The sequence below is a fragment of the Gorilla gorilla genome, chromosome 6, assembly GCF_029281585.2.
Source record: "Gorilla gorilla gorilla isolate KB3781 chromosome 6, NHGRI_mGorGor1-v2.1_pri, whole genome shotgun sequence".
Lineage (NCBI taxonomy): Eukaryota > Metazoa > Chordata > Mammalia > Primates > Hominidae > Gorilla > Gorilla gorilla.
The window spans coordinates 6,680,633-6,702,593 of NC_073230.2; the positions used below are offsets into that span (position 1 = coordinate 6,680,633).

Here is a 21,961-nt window from a genome sequence, read left to right on the forward strand (position 1 = left end):
CATGCTTAATTCACCAGTGCTTAGCTGAGTACCTGGCATAAAATAGTTACTGTGGTGGCCAAAGTAATGACCCCCACCACCACCAATTGCTCATGTCCTATGTTACACAGCACAATTACATAGGAAGGGGGAATTAAGAGTGCAGATAAAATAAATGTTGCTCATCAGCTGACCTTAAAACAAGATTATCCTGGAGTATCTAGGAGAGCCCATGTAATTACAAGCATTCTTTAAAACTGGAAGAGGGAGGCAGAAGGTTAAGAACCAGAGACGGTGGGCACAATGGCTCATGCCTGTAATACCAGTACTTTGGGAGGCCAGGGCAGGAAAATCCCTTGAGTGCAGGAGTTCAAGGTCAGCCGTGGCAACATACTGAGGTCCCATCTCTACAACAAAATAAAAACAAAATTCACTGAGTGTCACGATGCTTACCTGTAGTCCCAGCTATGGGAAGGCTGACATGGTAGGATTGCTTCAGCCTGGGAGTTTGAGGCTATAATGAGCCATGATAGGAGCACTGAACTCCATCCTGAGTGACAGGGCAAGGTCCTGTTTCTGAAGAAAAAAAGGACATTGGAATCAGGGTCCTCTCCATCCTGAGGTGCCTACAAGACATCTCTCTCTGCAAACGAGTAAACATCACCCTCCAACTCCTTACAGAGTGGAGCAACAGGAAAACTCCTTCCTCATTTCTGTGCTGCTTGGGAGGCCTGGACAGCCCAATAACCAGCTCCTTGCTGATGAAGCAATCAGGAAATGGCTCGAGTTGAGCTAAGGAGAATTTGGGTCCTTCTTTTGGTTCTCAGTAGGCAGGGTAGGGGCCAGGCATGGTGGCTCATACCTGTAATCCTTGCACTGTGGGGGGCCAAGGTGAGAGGATTGCTTGAGGCCAGGAGCTCAAGACCAGCCTGGACAACATAGCAAGACCTGGGTGGCATACACCTGTGGTCCCTACTACTTGGTAGGATGAGGTGGGAGGATTGATCACTTGATCCCAGGAGTTTCAGGCTGCAGTGAGCCATGATCACACCACTGCACTTCAGCCTGGGTGACAGAGCCAGACCATGTCACAAAAAGTTAGAAAGAAAGAAAAAAGAGAGAGAGGGAGAGAGACTATACACAGGCACCACCACATTTGGCTAATTTTTAAATATTCTGTAGAGACAAGGTCTTGCTATGTTGCCCAGGCTAGTCTAAAACTCCTGGCATCAGGCTGGGCATGGTGGCTCATGCTTGTAATCCCAGCACTTTGGGAAGCTAAGGCAGGCAAATCACCTGAAGTCTGGAGTTTGAGACCAGCCTGGCCAACATGGTGAAACTCTGACTCTATCAAAAATACAAAAATTAGCTGGGCAGTAGTGGCGTGTACCTGTAGTCTCACCTACTCGGGAGGCTGAGGCAGGAGAATCACTTGAACCTGGGAGGTGGACGTTGCAGTGGACCCCATCACTGCACTCCACCCTGGGTGACAGAGCAAGACTCTGTCAAAAACAACAAGAACAATAACAAAAACAAAACAACAGCAACAACAAAAAAACTCCTGGCATCTAGACATCTTCCTGTCTTAGCCTCCCAATGCCCTGGGATTATACTGTTTCCTATAATTGAAGACACTTGTTCTTATACTGCTTTAAGGTATAAAGGAAGAAAAAAAAACGGATAATGGCAAATGTTGGTGAAGGCCGGGCATGGTGGCAGCCTGTAATTCCAGAACTTATGGAGGCTGATGAACTTAGGTAGAACCTTGTTTACTAGAGTATTAGGCATGGGTTTGGGCAACTATTCTAACCAGAGAAACTGGCTTCAGTGAGGGCAAGTTGGCAATCCAAGGTATAGCATGCATAGGGCTGGCAAAATTCAGGGTGACTGAAGCAAAAGCTTCAGAACCAGAAAGACCACATCTGGGGGTAGAGCACAAAACTCTCAAGAGATGAATCTTTGTAAGAGTGAGGCAGAACTACATAGCATTTTTAGGAGATCTGTTGGTGCCCAGCAAGAGCTCCAAATGGGCTATATGCAGGGATGCAGGCTGTAGTCTCAGGAGAGGAGGGTCACAAAAGTCATTCAGTCCAAGACCTCAAACTGTGTTCTCTACTAAAAGGAATCAAGGTTCCCTAGAGAAATGGCTGACTCCATGTATGGTGCAGTATATTGATCCTGGAACATCTTTTTTGCCAGAAAGCAAGGAAGCCATCAAAGTCCAACAGGATCACGTCAAAAAGACATGAAAGTCAGCTTGAAGAGATAATTATTAACCTAGATGAGACAATGTAAGCATCCAAAACAATAAAGACTGCAATGGCCTGAAATACATCAAATGCAAACAATAATCTATGAGTTCATAATGGTATTCAGAAAAAAAAACTACTGGTCATTAGAGGGAAGGTTACTAGGTCACTAACTTACTACTCTGAAAAGTGACTTAAGATGAGAGGTAGGGTGGAGAATTAGCTATTTATTCAGTCTTTCCTGTACAAACATAAATTTTTAGGGAGATTGAAGCAGACGAAACAAATCTGGAAAAATGGAGGTAACTGCTTAATCTGTGGGTTGGGTGCATGGAGGTTCAACATATTTCTTTTGTGTATATTTGAACCCCCTACAAAAAAACCACAAGACAGAATGTGAGCCAAGCAGCTTAGGGTTTAGGCAAGGCTTCTGCCTATAAGAGACACCAGGATATGAGGAGTAGTTTTAGCCCTAATGGGCTGAGCCAACTGGAGGTATATAGGGAAGTGCTAAATTGCAGAGGTATCATGTTGCCCAGCACTTGATCAAATCCTAGATCCTAGGTCTGCTTGGTAGCATGCTTCCTAGGTAGTGGATCTGAGGCTACCTATAGAACTTCCTCTGCAGTCATAATTCGCTCAGAAACTACAAAAGTGCTTGCTCTTGAAAATGGAGTCTTTGTCCATTTCATGCTTCTATAAAAGAATACCACAGACTGCATAATTTATAAAAAGGAAAAAAGGAAGGAAAGAAAAAAGGAAGGAAGGAGGGAAGGAGGGAAAAAGGGAAGGAGGGAAGGAAAGGAAGGAAGGGAAAGAAGGAAAGGAAGGAAGGGAAAGAGAGAAAGAGGGAAGGATGAAGGGAGGGAAGGAGGGAGGGAGGGAGAGAGAGAGGGAGGGAGGGGAAGGGAAGAAAAGGGAAGAGAAGGGAAAGGAGAAAGAAAAGGAAAGGAAAGGAATAAATTTTATTTCTTAACAGTTCTGGATGTTAGGAAGTCCAAGGTTGAGGGGCCTGCATCTGGTAAGGGTCTTCTTGCTGCATCATCCCACTACAGAAGGCAGAAGGAAAAGAGAGTGCAAGAAAGCAAGAGGGCAAAAGGGGCTGAACTCTGTTTTATAATAAGCCCACTCTGTGATTACTAATCTATTACCACAATAACAACATTAACTCATTCATGAAGGCTATTTTATTAGGCCCCACATCCCAACTGTTGCATTGAGGATTGAGTTTCCAGCACATAAACTTTGGGGGACACATTTAAACCATAGCAGAGCACTTAGGTTAATTCAACTAAGAGGAGCTGGGAAAATCAAAGGCATGAGAAAGACAGCAAAAGCTAGCAGAGAGAAATGCGTAGGTTAAGGAAAAAAGTCACAGTGAATCCTGTAGGGCAGGCTACTTTATCAAAAGCACCTAAAAAAGATCTCATTAACTCCCCCAGCTCACCTCCACCCACATCTAAAGAGCCACACACAGCACCACCAAAGGCAGCACAATGAGAACAGCATTCTCCTCAACAGACAAGCTGGGAGTATCTAGACACCTGACCTCAATAGCTCCAGAACAGCCCTAAAACATTTCCTCCCTAACCACCACTCAAGTCACCAGCTTGGAAAGTATTAAGAAAACCCAAATCCTGACACACCACTATGAAACAACTTAAAACAGCAAAGAACAACCCATTTAAACAGCAATGCCAGCTGTTGGGAAAAAAAGGAACAATGAGTAGAGGAGAAACAGAACTCTCGGGGTCCACCAAGACCCAGTCTCTCAGCTTCAGCACTTTTAAATGCAGAATCCATACCCCTCTGGGGCCTGTGGAGCTCCACAAGGCATGTCGTCCTCAAAGATAAATGAGCAGGCAAGCTGGCTAGAAAACCACTAAGGGTATTATTCTTTAAAGAATCTTTATAGGGTCAAAGAGGAATGAGTCTTAACTGGCTATGTGAACTCCCCACAGATTCTGAGGATGATGTCAGTATCCCTTTCCAGATGTGTTTAACACTTTGCAGTCACTTGTATTCCTGCCACTGAGTGCCAGTGTTTTGCTAATTTGAACTGATTCCAGCTCACGCTGACCCCAGCTCCCTGGATGTTACCATTAGCCAAGACTGTCACCCATACTGTACCCTTTCAAAGAGTCCTAAAAACAGCTCTTCACCTACTCTTCCAAGACAAGTAAAAATGTCTGCCAAAGAAATGGGGAAAAAAGATTCAGAGAGTGAAAACAATTAATATACTAACAAGAGAGCAAAAAGCAAAAGGGGAGGAGAAACTAGGAAAATCATAGATGGGCTCTCACCTATTTCCAAAGCTGGGCTAATGTCCTTTTGCTTGTGTCTGAATAAGGCACCAATTTTAAGCTGCTAATGAAAAAAAAAGAAAAAGAGAAAGAAGCAGGCCCAGGCTGGGCGCAGTGGCTCATGCCTGTAATCCCAGCACTTTGGGAGGCCGAGGCAGGTGGATCACCCAAGGTCAGGAGTTCTAGACCAGCCTGGTCAACATGGTGAAACACCATCTCTACTAAAAATACAAAAAATTAGCCAGGCATGGTGGCGCATGCCTGTAAATCCAGCTACTAAGGAGGCTGAGGCAGGAGAATTGCTTGAACCTGGAAGGCAGAGAATGTGGTGACCTGAGATCACGTCATTGCCCTCAAGCCACGGCAATGAGAACGAAATTCGGTAAAAACAAAACAAAACAAAACAAAACAAAACTACCATAAAATAACTCAGACTTAATTAAATACAACCCTAGTGGTGAATGACTAAAGATGGATTACTCATAACAGAGATAACAGTCCAATAAGAATCCAGGAATCTTACCTTTTAATAACAAAAAAATCCTTTCCTTCGAAAGTAACATCCTCTCAAGGCCAGGAATTCCATTAGTAGAAAGCCTTCCTAAAAAACAAAATTCCTGGCCAGGCATGGGTTCACGTCTGTAATCTCAGCACTCTGGAAGGCCGAGGCGGGAAGATCACTTGACGTCAGGAGTTCGAGACTGGCCCGGCCAACATGGTGAAACCCCATCTCCACTAAAAATACAAAAATTAGCCTGGTGTGGTGGTGGGCACCTGTAATCCCAGCGACTTGGGAGGCTAAGGCAGGAGAATTTCTTGAACCCAGGAGGCAGAGGTTGCAGTGACCAGCAAGGTTGCGCCACTGCACCCCAGCCTGGGCAATAAGAGTGAAAACTCCATCTCAAAAAAAAAAAAAAATCCTTTGGGAAGGCCTTCTACATAAAAATCTTCAACATGAGACTGGAAAAAAGGGTATGGGATCATCACCGGACCTTTGGCTTTTACAGCTCGAGCTATAAGAACAAAAAGAAAAAGGGATATCATTTAAACACAGTATGTAGAAAAGAATAATTATTGAATCTGTACTGGTCTTTAACTTTTACACTTTGATCTTTAATTCTGTTATTGTGATTGAGTCCAAAGAAAAATAGTATGAGTAAAATAAAAAGAACACCAAAAATGCTAATATTCTGTTTACCAAAGTCTGTAGTGAAATATCCCATTAAATCCAAGTGCAGTGACACACCCATAATCCCAAGCACTTTGGGAGGCTGAGGCGGGTGAATCTCCTGAAGTCAGGAGTTCAAGGCCAGCCTGGCCAACATGGTGAAACCCCAACTCTACTACAAATACAAAAATTAGGCAGGCGTGGTGGCAGAGGCCTGTAATCCCAGCTACTTAGGAGGCTGAGGCAGGGAGAATTGCTTGAACCCAGGAGGTGAGCTTGCCATGAGCTGAGATCATACCACTGCACTCCAGCGTGGGCGACAGAACAAAACTTCAACCTCCAAAAAAAAAAAAAAACAGCTAGCAGGTGACATTTGCTATGGGGAGACTAGGGATATGATCCTGCTGCAATCCTTCCATTTTAGTAAATCTAAACTGTGGGAATCCATTCTGTTTCGTCCCCACTCCACTCCAGAGCCAAAACAAGAAAATCAATTATATTTCTAGTTCTTTAAAAACATATCTAACTAAATCATCTAATTAAAAGATAATATGCATGGTTCCATACTCTAAAAGAAAACTTACGTCCTGCATATCGTGGACATTTGATGAATGCTTATTCAGTTGACTGGTGTAGACTTCAATAATAACCTGTTCAATGCATTATGCCAGATGAATCTTGCATCTCAAAAGTAGAACAAATATTGTTCGTTCAGTTTTGTCTACCCATAAATGCAATATTTACTAATAAAAAGAAAATGTTTATTGTTCTAGAGAGTATGAGAATTTTGACAACATGAATTCTCCTGTCCTAGGACATAATTAATACTTAGAGGCATACTATTTCATGTGGAAGCTACCATTAAATCAATGTTAAGTGTTAATTACCTCACATAATCTTCTAATCTGACTTAAGACTGAAGACATACCTCACAAAGCTGATTTATCAAGTAGTAAATCTTCACCTGTTGAATTCATAAGTTCATGTCTGAAAGGTGAGAATAAATACTTAATATTCACTAGACAATATTCAACAAAGTAATATCCACTAGTACATATTTAATATTTCATCATGAACTGCGGGTGTGAAGAGAAAAGACAGGCTGGGCACAGTGGCTCACACCTGTAATCCCAGCAGTTTGGGAGGCCGAGGCAGGCAGATCATGAGGTCAGGAGTTCAAGACCAGCCTGGCCAACATGGTAAAACCACGTCTGTACTAAAAGTACAATAATTAGCTGGGCATGGTGGCAGGCAACTGTAATCCCAGCTACTCGGGAGGCTGAGGCAGGAGAATTGCCTGAACCCAGGAGGTGGAGGTTGCAGAAACCATTATCACGCCACTGCATTCCAGCCTGGGCAAGAGAGCAAGATTCTGTCTCAATCAATCAATCAATAAAAATATAAGGAGGAAGCATTTACTGTGTATATGTCTGGTATTATGTGAAGCACTTTACTATCTTATCAAATCTTCGGGACAGATCTTCAGTTCTCATGACCACAAAAGAGGATACTAAAGTTCAGACAGGAGAAGAGACGTGGCCAGCCTGTGTCCCCAGGGCCTATGGTCTTACCACTAGGTTACAGTGTTTCCAGATATCACATGTTGTGAGGTTTTTGCTTTAAAATGAACCAAAATAAACCAAAGGTGAAAACGGCATAAGCTATTAAAAAGTGGGAGAAACACTAAGAGAACCTTAAGCATGTAACTAAAAATATTATGGAAATGTTATTGAATTCATTAGCAAATTTAGTGCTAGGTTTTCATTGAGGAGTAGGTTATATTACTCATAATGAAGAAAAATGTTCATTTTAAGTACATTAACATAAATACCATCAATATTGTTTATCATGTTTAAATGTTCACTTAAAGCAATTCAGTTAAAATTCTGCATATCATACAATTTTATAGTTTGCTAGTAGGTTACAAGTAAATACTCACCCAAATAAAAACATCATGTTTTCCACTGGTTGTTGCTCTTTTTAGGTGAGAATTTGATGTATACCAACAGAGAGAGGATAATAACAAATCGCTAATTTCTTTCATCACTATATAAAGGTGGCTTCAGGATAGAATAGTATCAGGGCGATGATGAATTTGAAATCTAACATCAATTCAGTGATGCATCAAGATAAAAGTAGAGACAATAGGGGCACCTTGGTGAGTACTGAACATTTTATTTATTTATTTATTTTGAGATGGAGTTTTGCTCTTTTTGCCCAGGCTAGAGTGCAATGGTGCAACCTCGGCTCACCGCAACTTCTGCCTCCTGGGTTCAAGCGATTCTCCTGCCTTGGCCTCCCGAATAGCTGGGATTACAGACATGCGCCACCACACCCGTCTAATTTTGTATTTTTAGTAGAGACGGGGTTTCTCCATGTTGGTCAGGCTGGTCTCGAACTCCCGACGTAGATATCTGCCTGCCTTGGCCTCCCAAAGTGCTGGGATTACAGGTGTGAGCCACCGCTCCCAGATGAATTCCAAATTTAACAAAGCAGACTAAGAGAAACAATTCATTTAAAAAAATAATATTTGGCCAGGCATGGCGGCTCACACCTGTAATCCCAGCACTTTGGGAGGCTGAGGTGAGTGGATCAGGAGGTCAGCAGTTCAACACCAGCCTAGCCAAGATCATGAAACCCCGTCTCTACTAAAAATACAAAAATCAGCCAGGCGTGGTGGCTGGTGCCTGTAATCCTAGCTGATCAGGAGGCTGAGGCAGAGAACTGCTTGAACCCAGGAGGCGGAGGTTGCAGTGAGCCGAGATCGTGCCACTGCACTCCAGCCTGGGCGACAGAGTGAGGCTCCGTCTCAAAAAAAATAAATAAATAATTCAATGAAATCCCTAAGATCCAGGGCTTTGCAATAAATATGTAAATAAATTTCCAATCTCCATACTGAAAGTTTAAAAGAAATGCTAACTAATAACTAAAGAAATACAACTTTTCCTCAGCTTTGCAGCAATCTAGAAACAAAGTGTGTAGACACTACAAAGCACCTTACAAGGAGAAACGTGTAAGGATGGCATGACTCACCGGCAGCCCTGGGATTGTCCACGGTACCCCCATGATGAACAGTAACTCCATTGTGTAAACGCCCATGAACATAAGATTACAGGACTTTTCCAGTTTAGACATACCATATTTTCTTTCAGACAATTCTTCAATTTGTTTACATAGATCAGCGATACGATGATTCCATTTCTCTGAAAATCAAGCAAAAGTTGCTTCTCAATACTACGTCCCTATGTCAGAGCAGCACTAACGTATAATGACTGATTTCATATATTTTACATTCAAACAGTCCATATCATTTTATTGCTTTCAAGAAAAAATTTCCCCTTTTTGGTGGTTCTTAGAATTGCTTTAATGTGAGACTATTAGAGAAGCTGAAAAGCAGGAGGGCAGAAAAGTTCAATCAAATTAAACACAATAACAGGGAGGTCACAATAAGGAGGTCTCCAGGGGTCTTTTAGCAAACTTCCTAAAACATGTCTCAGCTGTGTGAAATAAGACTTTACAGCAGCCAGGTGCAGTGGTGCACGCCTCTAATCCCAGCACTTTGGCAGCAGAGGCAGGAGGATCACTTTGACCTCAGGGCAACACAGCCAAAACCCCCCTCCCTAGCCCTAACCCCACCCCATCCCTACCAAAACTACAAAACAGAAGGGCATGGAAGCTGTATTGGAAGCGATGGTGTGGACTAGATCACTCATAGGGCATGGTGTGGATATTACTACATTAGTATTGGAAGCGATGGTGTGGACTAGATCAGTGATACGTCATGGTGTGGATATTATTATATTAGCATTGGAAGCGATGGTGTGGATTAGATCAGTGATAGGGCATGGTGTGGATATTATTACATTAGTATTGGAAGCGATGGTGCGAACTAGATCAGTAATAGGGCATCGTGTGGATATTACTACATTACTATTGGAAGCGATGGTGTGGACTAGATCAGTGATAGGGCATGGTGGGGATATTATTACATTAGTACTGGAAGCGATGGAGTGGACTAGATCAGAGATAGGGCATGGTGTGGATATTACTACATTAGTAGGGGAAGCGATGGTGAGGATTAGATCAGTGATAGGGCATGCTGTGGATATTACTACATTACTATTGGAAGCAACGGTGTGGACTAGATCAGTGATAGGGCATGGTGTGGATATTATTACATTAGTGTTGGAAGCGATGGTGTGGACTAGATCAGTGATAGGGCATGGTGTGGATATTACTACATTAGCATTGGAAGCGATGGTGTGGACTAGATCAGTGTTAGGGCATGCTGTGGATATTATTACATTACTATTGGAAGCGATGGTGTGGACTAGATCAGTGTTAGGGCATGGTGTGGATATTATTACATTAGTATTGGAAGCGATGGTGTGGATTAGATCAGTGATACGGCATGGTGTGGATATTACTACATTAGTATTGGAAGCGATGCTGTGGATTAGATCATTGACAGGGCATGGTGTGGATATTACTACATTAGTATTGGAAGCGATGGTGTGGACTAGATCAGTGATAGGGCATGGTGTGGATATTATTACCTTAGTATTGGAAGCGATGGTGTGGACTAGATCAGTGATAGGGCATGGTGTGGATATTACTACATTAGTATTGGAAGTGATGGTGTGGATTAGATCAGTGATAGGGCATGGTGTGGATATTACTACATTAGTATTGGAAGTGATGGTGCGGATTAGATCAGTGATTGGGCATGGTGTGGATATTACTACATTACGATTGGAAGCGATGGTGTGGATTAGATCAGTTATAGGGCATGGTGTGGATATTATTACATTAGTATTGGAAGAGGTGGTGTGGATTAGATCAGTGATAGGGCATGGTGGGGATATTACTACATTAGTATTGGAAGTGATGGTGTGGATTAGATCAGTGATAGAGCATGGTGTGGATATTATTACATTAGTATTGGAAGCGATGGTGTGGATTAGATGAGTGATAGCGCATGGTGTGGATATTATTACACTAGAATTCGAAGCGATGGTGTGGATTAGATCAGTGATAGGGCATGGTGGGGATATTATTACATTGGTATTGGAAGCGATGGTCTCGACTAGATCAGTGATAGGGCACGGTGTGGATATTACTACATTAGTATTGGAAGCGATGGTGTGGACTAGATCAGTGATAGGGCAAGGTGTCGATATTATTACATTAGTATTGGAAGGGATGGTGTGGATTAGATCAGTGATAGGGCATGGTGTGGATATTACTACATTAGTATTGGAAGTGATGGTGTGGCTTAGATCAGTGATAGGGCATGGTGTGGATATTACTACCTTAGTATTGGAAGCGATGGTGTGGATTAGATCGGTGATAGGGCATGGTGTGGATATTATTACATTAGTATTGGAAGCGATGGTTTGGACTAGATCAGGGATAGGGCATGGTGTGGATATTATTACATTAGTATTGGAAGCGATGGTGTGGACTAGATCAGTGTTAGGGCATGGTGTGGATATTACTACGTTAGTATTTGAAGCGATGGTGTGGACTAGATCAGTGATAGGGCATGGTGTGGATATTACTGCATTAGTATTGGAAGCGATGGTGCGGATTAGATCAGTGTTAGGGCATGGTGTGGATATTATTACATTAGTATTGGAAGCGATGGTGTGGATTACATCAGTGTTAGGGCATGGTGTGGATACTATATGGCTGTTAGGGCACGGTGTGGATATCATAGTAATGTAGGGCACAGTGTGATTATTATATTGGAGGCCACTGTAAGAATATATATTAGCAGCCACTGTGTCTTGGACATTGACAATGATGTTAGGGTGTACTCCAAACAGTGAGATTTGGGGGTTTTATTTTTCTAGATGGATTTCTTCCTCTGCTGAGTGCTCTAAAGACTCACTCCTTGGCACTCAGGGCCGTGGACAGGAGCTTTTTACTCTCCAATGAAGAACACCAAGTTAACACGACCCTCGTGCTGCCCTGAGGAAGTTGAAGCTCCTCGCTGCTTCTGGCACCTCAGCGGGAAGTTGGTTGGGGCGGGATCGCGCGCTCTCTGGTGGCTCCGTGGTTCAGCACAGACGCTCTTGCTCACAGTTTCTCGGCAGATGTGCGCCCCCTCCTGGCTGTCCTGAAATACCTATAAAATTCAATGTTCAGTTTATTCAGTGTCAAAATTTTGGAAATTCAAACCGAAATAAAGGCCACTATATCCATACCCTTCCCATAAATGGTGATGGAAGAATTATTTGGAAGCCATATAGAATGAAATGACTCTATACACAAATTAAAACCGAAAAACCTACTCAAAATAGTCCAGAGACTACAACTTCAAAGGCAAAACTATAAATAATCTAAAAGAAAACCTAAGAGACATTGGATCTGGTGTTGAGTTTTAACACACAGCATCAAGTGCCAATTCGTGAAAATACTGAGAACAGACTTTATAAAACTAAATTTTCTACTATTAAAAACCCTATTCAGAGAACAAAAAGACAAGACACACTGTGAGAAGATATTAACAAAATGCAAACGTGATTTTAAAAACTGTATTGAAAATACACAAAGAACTCTTCAAACGAACACTAAGAAAACTAAAAACCCAAATAAAACTGTGTGGATTAGATTGTGTGGATTAGATCAGTGATAGGGCATGGTGTGGATATTATTACATTAGTATTGGAAGAGATGGTGTGGACTAGATCAGTGATAGGGCATGGTGTGTATATTATTACATTAGTATTGGAAGCGATGGTGTGGATTAGATCAGTGATAGGGCATGGTGTGGTTATTATTACGTTAGTATTGGAAGCGATGGTGTGGACTAGATCAGTGATAGGGCATGGTGTGGATATTATTACATTAGTATTGGAAGCAATGGTGTGGACTAGATCAGTGATAGGGCATGGTGTGGATATTATTACGTTAGTATTGGAAGCGATGGTGTGGACTAGATCAGTGATGGGGCATGGTGTGGATATTATTACATTAGTTTTGGAAGTGATGGTGTGGACTAGATCAGTGATAAGGCACGGTGTGTATATTATTACATTAATAGTGGAAGCGATGTTGTGGACTAGATCAGTGTTAGGGCATGGTGTGGATATTATTACATTAGTATTGGAAGCGATGGTGTGGATTAGATCAGTGATAGGGCATGGTGTGGATATTACTACATTAGTATTGGAAGCGATGATGTGGACTAGGTCAGTGATAGGGCATGGTGTGGATATTACTACATTAGCATTGGAAGTGATGATGTGTACTAGATCAGTGATACGGCATGGTGTGGATATTACTACATTAGTATTGGAAGCGATGGTGTGGACTAGATCAGTGATAAGGCATGTTATGGATATTATTACATTAGTATTGGAAGCGATGGTGTGGACTAGATCAGTGATAGGGCATGGTGTGGATATTACTACATTAGTATTGGAAGCGATGGTGTGGATTAGATCAGTTATAGGGCATGGTGTGGATATTATTACATTAGTATTGGAAGCGATGGTGTGGATTAGATCAGTGATAGGGCATAGTGTGGATATTATTACATTAGTATTGGAAGCGATGGTGTGGACTAGATCAGTGATAGGGCATGGTGTGAATATTATATGGGTGTTAGGGCACGGTGTGGATATCATAGTAATGTAGGGCACAGTGTGATTATTATATTAGAGGCCACTGTAAGAATATATATTAGCAGCCACTGTGTCTTGGACATTGACAATGATGTTAGGGTGTACTCCAAACAGTGAGATTTGGGGATTTTATTTTTCTAGATGAATTTCTTCCTCTGCTGAGTGCTCTAAAGACTCACTCCTTGGCACTCAGGGCCGTGGACAGGAGCTTTTTACTCACCAATGAAGAACACCAAGTTAACACGACCCTCGTGCTGCCCTGAGGAAGTTGAAGCTCCTCGCTGCTTCTGGCACCTCCGCGGGAAGTTGGTTGGGGCGGGATCGCGCGCCCTCTGGTGGCTCCGTGGTTCAGCACAGACGCTCTTGCTCACAGTTTCTCGGCAGATGTGCGCCCCCTCCTGGCTGTCCTGAAATACCTATAAAATTCAATATTCAGTTTATTCAGTGTCATAATTTTGGAAATTCAAACCGAAGTAAAGGCCACTATATCCGTACCCTTCCCATAAATGGTGATGGAAGAATTATTTGGAAGCCATATAGAATGAAATGACTCTATACACAAATTAAAACAGAAAAACCTACTCAAAATAGTCCAGAGACTACAACTTCAAAGGCAAAACTATAAACAATCTAAAAGAAAACCTAAGAGACATTGGATCTGGTGTTGAGTTTTAATACACAGCATCAAGTGCCAATTCGTGAAAATACTGAGAACAGACTTTATAAAACTAAATTTTCTACTATTAAAAACCCTATTCAGAGAACAAAAAGACAAGACACACTGTGAGAAGATATTTACAAAATACAAACGTGGTTTTAAAAACTGTATTGAAAATACACAAAGAACTCTTCAAACGAACACTAAGAAAACTAAAAACCCAAATAAAACTGGGTAAATATCTGAACAGACATCCAGCCAAATAAAATATATAGATAGCAGGCCAGGTGTGGTGGCTCATGCCTATAACCCCAGCACTTTGGGAGGCTGAGGCGGGTGAGTCACCTGAGGTCAGGAATTTGAGATCAGCCTGGCCAACATAGTGATACCCCCTCTCTACTAAAAATACAAAAAAATTAGCCAGGCATGGTGGTGGGTGCCTGTAATCCCAGCTACTTGGGAGGCTGATGCAAGAGAATTGCTTGAACATCAGAGGTGGAGGTTGCAGTGACCGAAGATCATGCCACTGCACTCCAGCCTGAGTGACAGAATGAGACTCTATCTCAATTAAAAAAAAAGAAAAAAGAAAAAAAAAGAAAATACACAGATAGCACATAATCACACAAAAGGATGCTCAATATATCTCATTAGGAGACTGCAAATTAAAATAATGCTGAGATATCACTGCACACCTAGTACAACTGTGGGACTCTTAAAAAAGCTCAACAGTAACAATTGGAGGTTGAAGAACAATAGGTACGGCCATTCATTACTGGCAGAATGCATGAATGGGTACAGCCACTTTGGGAAATAGTTTGACAGTTTTTCCCAAAGATAAACAAGTCTTACCTTACAATCCAACAAATGCACCCCTAAATTGTGTATGTTTAGACAGCTGCTTTGAAAAATTATGTTCAAACAAAAACTAGCATGTAATTATATACGAGGCACTCTAGTCATAATGGCCAAAACTTGAAGTAATCAGAACGTTCTTCAATAGCTGAACGCACAATCAATTTGAAGTACAACCATGCAATGGAATACCATTCACCAACAGAAAGGAATGAACTGTCAATCCATGAAAACAAATGAATGAATCTTGCATCTATGTTGCTAAGTAAAGGGTGGCAGTATGAAGATGCTATACATTATATGACTCCATTCATATAACATTCTGGAAAAAGCACAACCAAAGAGATGATAGTCAGATCAGTGACTGTCTGGGGTGGGGATTTGAAGTATTCTGTATGCTACTTCAGTAGTGGATATCTGACACTATGCATTTGATAAAACCCACAGAATTTTAATGCACAAAGAACAAATCACAATCTACACAAATTAAATTATTTAGGATGTGGAAGTATCTAAGGACAAAATACAGAGTGCAACCAAGAATCTAACTGTATTACCAATGTATGTTGCAAGTGGTGGGCCAAAGGTGCTGAGCTGGAAATGAGTAGAATCCATAGACTAAAAACAAAACGTACTATATACACGAACAGTGGACTCTATTTTATAAAGTTATTTCCCATAGGGATAATAGTTAATTTTGAAACTACTATATCTGTAAAAAGAAAAATAACCATGATTTTCCTCTATACTATCAACACTCCACTTTTAACAGCAAATTGTGGGGGGTGGGGGGTGTTTTCCATACCAACCAATATTCCAACTCTCTGGAAAACAATTGGGTATCCTGTAATTCAACTGTGACACTGATTACCTGGAGTTAGTATACACCCTACAGGTTAAGGGCTTAGTAACACCAGACTGTCCACAACCTCAGATGCCAATCACAAGTAGTGAATCCCCAGTTTACCCAAACTTCTATATGACTTGGCCAGAAACTAGGCATTCCTACACCCCCTCTTCAGGTTTGACAATTTGCTATGATGGCTTATGGAACTAGGAAATACTTACTTATGTTTACTAGTTATTATGGTCTCAATGTGTGTACACCCCCACCCCAAATTCCTATTTTGAAATGTAATCCCCAAAGGGATGGTATTCAGAGGTAACCGAGAGGTGATCAGATCATGAGAGTGCTGTCCTCATGAATGAAACCAGTGCCCTTATAAAAGCGTCTAGGAGCCCGTTTCCCCATTCTGCCATGTCACGACATGCTAGAAGGCACTATCTATGATAGATGAGCCCTCACTAGACATCAAATCTGTCAGCCTTGATCTGGAACTTTCCAAATTCCATATTTTAGGAATTTTTATGGAAGCTTCATCATGTAGACATGACGGATTATTAACTCCATTTCCAGTCCCTTCACACCCTCAAAGGATTGCATGTTAAGCTAAAAGTTACAACCTTCTTATCATGGCTTGGTCTTTCTGGTGACCATCCCCATCCTGAAACCATCCAGGAACCCACAGAGTGTCCTTATTAGAACAGAAGCCATTCCTATTATCCAGGAGATTCCAAGAGATTTAGGAACTCTGCGTCAGGAACCAGGGCCAAAGACCAAATATTAGAACACAAGATGCTCCTAGCACCCCTACTGTTCAGGAAATTATAATAGTTTTAGAAGCTCTGTACCAGGAACTGCAGACACAGACCAAACATATATTTCTTATTAAGTCCCAACCTGGAATCTTGATCAAGAATGAATTTCTTGTTCCCAATGGTACAAGGGATGAAATAAATGGCAGATAGTAGGAGCCAGGTTCCTCACTATTACAGTGAGAAGTTACAGATAAAAAATAGGGAAGCCTAGAATGATCTCTGTCATAATGAGTCAGAATATATATATACAACATAAGTATAAATTCACATTTAGCTTAACATATACATAGATGATTCCACATAGAAACCTTTATAATTAAGTGGGTACATACAAGTTAGAAGACACACATATATTTCTTTGCACTGTCAGCTGTAAGTGTCATGATGCAATGACCACATTTAGTGGCCAGATGTAAGTTGTTCATACCATTCTCTAACAAAAGAAATCAGGGCTATTAGAAGAAATAGCTGAAACTAGGACTGGGACAGAAAATATATGAGCCAGGGTACTTTTGAAGTAACAGAAATAAATTATAAAAAAAAAACATGAAATTATGTAAAAGGAGCCAGTGGAAAGAGCTACCAATGGCCACAGGTATGAACAAAGAGCAACAAAATACTGTACAATTAGATAACCAAAAGATTAAAGTAACTATCTGTGGACCCATACTGGTATAAATAAATGATTAAACAGATATGCAAATGGGCTGAATAGAAATCTCTTATACAGAAGAATTCCAAATACCTGATATAGACAACCATCAAGGAGGTGGGGCTAACTCCCCACTCCTTTAAGTATGAGCTCTGCATGATGACTTCCTCCAAAAGCATACATACAATATAGACATGGGAAAAAAGTAACCTCACAGTGAAAAACCTGAAAACACTGCCTCAACCAAGTGATAAAAGTTAACATTAATGGTGATAACACATCTTGAGAGCATGAAGTGACAGCATGAAGTGACTACACTAGCACTTGCAAACCAAAAATAAAATTCAAAGATCTTTCCCACAACCACCTCTCCACCAGGGGACACCAAAGTTAACCTGGAAGACTGGTTCAGGCTATGATGGGAAAGAGGTGGTCAGACATGCCTCATTATGCCCTCCTCCCTTTTGGAATTCAGGAAAAGCCAATCAGCATTTAACATCAACACAACCTAAAATCTGATAAGAAACATTTACAATCTATTCTCTCTGAAGCCTGCTACCTGGAAGCTTCATCTCCATGACAAAACCTTGGTCTCCATAACCCCTTATCATAGCCCAGACACTCCTTTCTATTGATAGTAAGTCTTTCAACAAACTGCCAATCAGAAAAATTTTAAATGTACCTATAACCTGGAAGCCCCACCCCACCCTAATCCATTGGGTTGTCCCACCTTTCTGGACCGAACCAATATATATCTTAAATACACTTGATTGATGTCTCCTATCTCCCTAAAATGTATAGAACCAACCTGTACCCCAACGACCTTGAGCACATGTTCTCAGGGTCTCCTGAGGGCTGTGTCAAGGGCCATGGTCACTCATATTTGGCTCAGAATACATCTCTTCAAATATTTTACAGTCTTTGACTCTTTTTGTGGACACACTACACATCTGCTCTGCTTCCCGCAAACCCCTAAACCCAGGCTGATTATGAGAAAAACCCCAAGTAAACCACAATGGAGGACATTCTACACAATACCTGACCAATCCTCCTAACACTGTTCCAGGTCCTCAGAAGTAAAGTCTGAGAGACTGTCACAGCCAAGAAGAGCCTGACATGATGACTAAATGTCCTATGGGATCCTAGATAGGATCCTGGGAGAGAAAAAGGCAGAACTAAGGGAAACCAAATAAGATGTGAGCTTATTTAATAATATAGTAATATCCAGTCATTAAGTATGACAAGAAATGATGTAAGATGTTGGTCAGGAGTGGTGGCTCATGCCTGTAATCCCAGCACTTTGGGAGGCTGAGGCGGGCGGATCACCTGAGATCAGGAGTTCAAGACCAGCCTGGCCAACGTGGTGAAACCTCATCTCTACTAAAAATACAAAAATTAGCCGGGCATGATGGCAGGCACCTGTAATACCAGCTACTCAGGAGGCTGAGGCAGGAGAATCGCTTGAACCTGGGAGGCGGAGGTTGCAGTGAGCCGAGATCACGCCACTGCACTCCAGCCTGGTTGAGACTCTGTCTGGGAAAAAAAAAAAAAAAAAGATGTTAAACCTATCTGATACATGTTGATATGTTAAAAAGAGGGGAAACTAGGTTGCATCTACATGGGAAATCTGCATTTTCTTCCCAATTTCTGTATGAATCTAAAACTAATTTAAAATAAAACCTCTATTTAAAAATTGTAATTTTTTCAGATATCTGCTAAATTATTTGTACTAAAAATTAGTAATTGACAGTAACTACTCCTACTTTTAAAAATAAGAGCATTCATGATACTGCAAAGTAAATTATACAGACTAATATATACTTTCAAACAAATGCCCCTTTTACATGTTTTATGTTAAGATAACATATACGTGTAAACATGGTCATATCATTTTTCTTATGGTGTAGTTCACTCTCTAAGAAAGCTGGTCATCTTAGAACCAGGGAAAAAAATTCACATTTTGGAGACTATTTCAATTTATGGCTGGACGTTTTCAAACTATGACTTTGTGAAAAAAAAAAAAGTTCAAATTGATTCCTTGTGACTGGATCACTTATTCTAATGAATGCTTGTCTTTATTTTGTTTCCCAGCATTCCTTTCAGCTACGATACAACAGAAGCAAATATTTGCCACTGGAAAAAATATTCAAAGACACTCTTAGGTTAATCTATAGCTGATGACAGTCAGTCTAGTCTACATAGCAAGCAGCTTCAAGATATGATTACTTAGCTAAGAGGGAAATGGGACGTGACTGCTGCCTCATTCCCATGCCTCCCTGGACCTGATAATTTAGAGGAAGCTCACATTCGCAAGATAAAAATTTTCTTTTCTTTCTCAGTATTAAATATGCTGTCACAATAGAAGAAAGCTTTACTGACTTCTTAAATGATGTGTTGAGACCGGAAACCTAAAATGATAGTTACTGAGAATACTGCTAATGCCCTAAGTTTTTAGTCACACCCTCACCTAGGTAGGAACCTAACCAAAAGGGGAGAACTGTTGAACAAATTACGGGAGGTCATTGTTTTGGTCACAACTCCCGCATTAGGCCACACTGAGCAGGCAAAACCAGAATGGAGACACTCACGCTGAATGACACACAACAAAGCTGAAACTTTAAGGAAGTAGATAGATCCCAAAAGAGCTCCCTTTTTCCCTGAAGAGATTCCAGTCTACCTGAGTCAGCATAAAGAAGTCCCCTCAGCTTTAATTCTTACCAAACCAAGTAACTTGAAGTAATCTGATATTAACAAATCAGTTGTTATTTTCTATTGCTCTATTTCCGCCTTACACAACACAGTGTTCTGCTATTGCCCAGAGGGCACTGAGACCAAATAAAACTTGAAAATGCCACACTGAAAGCAAATAAGTCCTAATAACTCAATTTACGATAACAAAGAGTGACACCAATGCCCAAAGTTTTGATCAATATCTCAAAATTGAGAGGCTGACCAAAAAGGAGGAATTCTTACATCAAACAACATTTGGGCTTTAGAAGCCTCCCAAGGAGTCCTTGTAAAGAGTCGCGGCCGGGCGCCGTGCCTCACGCCTGTAATCCCGGCACTTTGGGAGGCCGAGACGGGTGGATCATGAGGTCAGGAAATCGAGACCATCATGGCTTACAAGGTGAAACCCAGTCTCTACTAAAAAAAAAATACAAAAATATTAGCCGGACTTGGTGGCGGCAGCCTGCAGTCCCAGCTACTCGGGAGGCCGGGACAGGAGAATGGCATGAACCCGGGAGGCGGAGCTTGCTGTGAGCTGAGATCGCGCCACTGCACTCCAGCCTGGGCGACAGAGCGAGACTCCGCCTCAAAAAAGAAAAGGGAAGAAGAAGAAGAATCGCAACCTAATTTAGTATAGAAACAAACTGAAAATCTGACTTGGGAATGTATCATGGTAACAAACAGCGGCGGTTCAGCCAATCACATCAGCCGAGTGTCAGTCAATGGCCGGCAGCCAGCTGTTCAAAACAAGTTCCAAGAAGGCAAATCCGGGCTGTAACCAGGTCTGTAACCAATCCAGCCACCTCTATACCTCACTTCTGTTTTCTGTATGTCACTTTTTTTCTCTGGCTATAAATATAACCCGCACATGTTGTGTGGCAGATCATTCTGAACCATTTTTGGTCTGGACTGCTGCCTGATTCTAGAACCACAAAAAAAAGCCAATTAAGATCTGCAAACCCACATTTGTTGTAATTTTGTATTTTAACAGTTGTGCCCTACAAAAGACATTAAGCTGAAATTAATTAAAAATCATTTACGGTCATGATTAGGTCATAAAAAATTGTCAAACATAACAATTCTTCAAAAAAAGCTAAAAAGTATATTTTAAAAATATTGTTGATGGAAAAAAGAGTGCAAAAGTAGATAGGAAAATTATGTACAAAACTAAAAACAGAGGAGAAATTAAAAGTCAAATAATTGCATCAAACTGGAAACCTAGAAAAATGGGTGATTTCCTAGTAAAAATACACATTAACAAAATGGACACTGAAATAAGGCAACTATGAATATACCAATTAGCAGAGAAAAGCTAAGAAAGGTCCTTAAAGATCTCCCAGTGGAAAAAGGCCCCAGGACCATCTGGGTCCATAGCTTAGTGTAAGCTGACTTAACTAAATGTGATTTTACACTCGTGCATTGCATACATATGATGGTGGTCCCATGAGATAAAAATGGAGCTGAAAATTTCCTTCCTAGCCATCTTGTCATAAGCTCATGGCTCAACGCATTACCTTTTCTCTGTTCTGATACCATGAGAGGAAAATAAATCTCAGGACCCCCAAATCACTAAGCCAAGGGAAAAGTCAAGCTGGGAGCTATGTCAGGCAAACCTGCCCTCATTCTATTCCTAACTAAGATAGCTACAAAGACAAAAAGCTACATACCTCACTCACAATTTGCCCACAAAGAATTTCCTTTTGGACAAAGGACAGACAGCACTCAAAGTCATCCCTCACCTGAGACAGATGCATATCTGATTGCTTCCTCTGCCCTATTATTTATGTAAAAATGCAGATTCATTGAGCCAGACTAAATTGTGTATTCAGTGGAAGGCTGATGAAGGATTCAAAAGAATGCAACCTTTTGTCTCTAACCTGCTTCTGACCTGGAAGCACCCCCACTTCCTGCTTCCAGTTGTCCCGCCTTACTGGGCCAAATGACTGTACATCTTACACGTCTCATGTATCCCTAAAATGTACAAAAGCAAGCTCTACCCTGGCCACCTTGGACACACGTCGTCAGGACCTCTTGAGGCTGTGTCACGGGCTTGTCCTTAATCTTGGCAAAATAAGCTTTCTAA

At 41.3% G+C, this 21,961-nt stretch overlaps 1 protein-coding gene and 1 long non-coding RNA gene across 2 annotated transcripts in view; both read right to left on the reverse strand.

The window, feature by feature from the left end:
• Positions 1-21,961, reverse strand: part of LOC129523704 (putative protein FAM157B) — a 30,348-nt gene that overhangs the window by 5,038 nt on the left and 3,349 nt on the right. Inside the window, exon 3 of the mRNA XM_063708306.1 lies at positions 13,551-13,746. Coding sequence (XP_063564376.1) covers positions 13,551-13,746 — 196 coding nt within the window. The remainder of the gene's footprint in view (positions 1-13,550; positions 13,747-21,961) is intronic.
• Positions 437-8,896, reverse strand: LOC134758887 (uncharacterized). Its single transcript, XR_010134557.1, has 4 exons — positions 8,733-8,896; positions 6,628-6,686; positions 5,055-5,544; positions 437-555 (listed from the first exon to the last, which is right to left on the reverse strand). It is a non-coding gene; the product is annotated as an uncharacterized lncRNA (long non-coding RNA).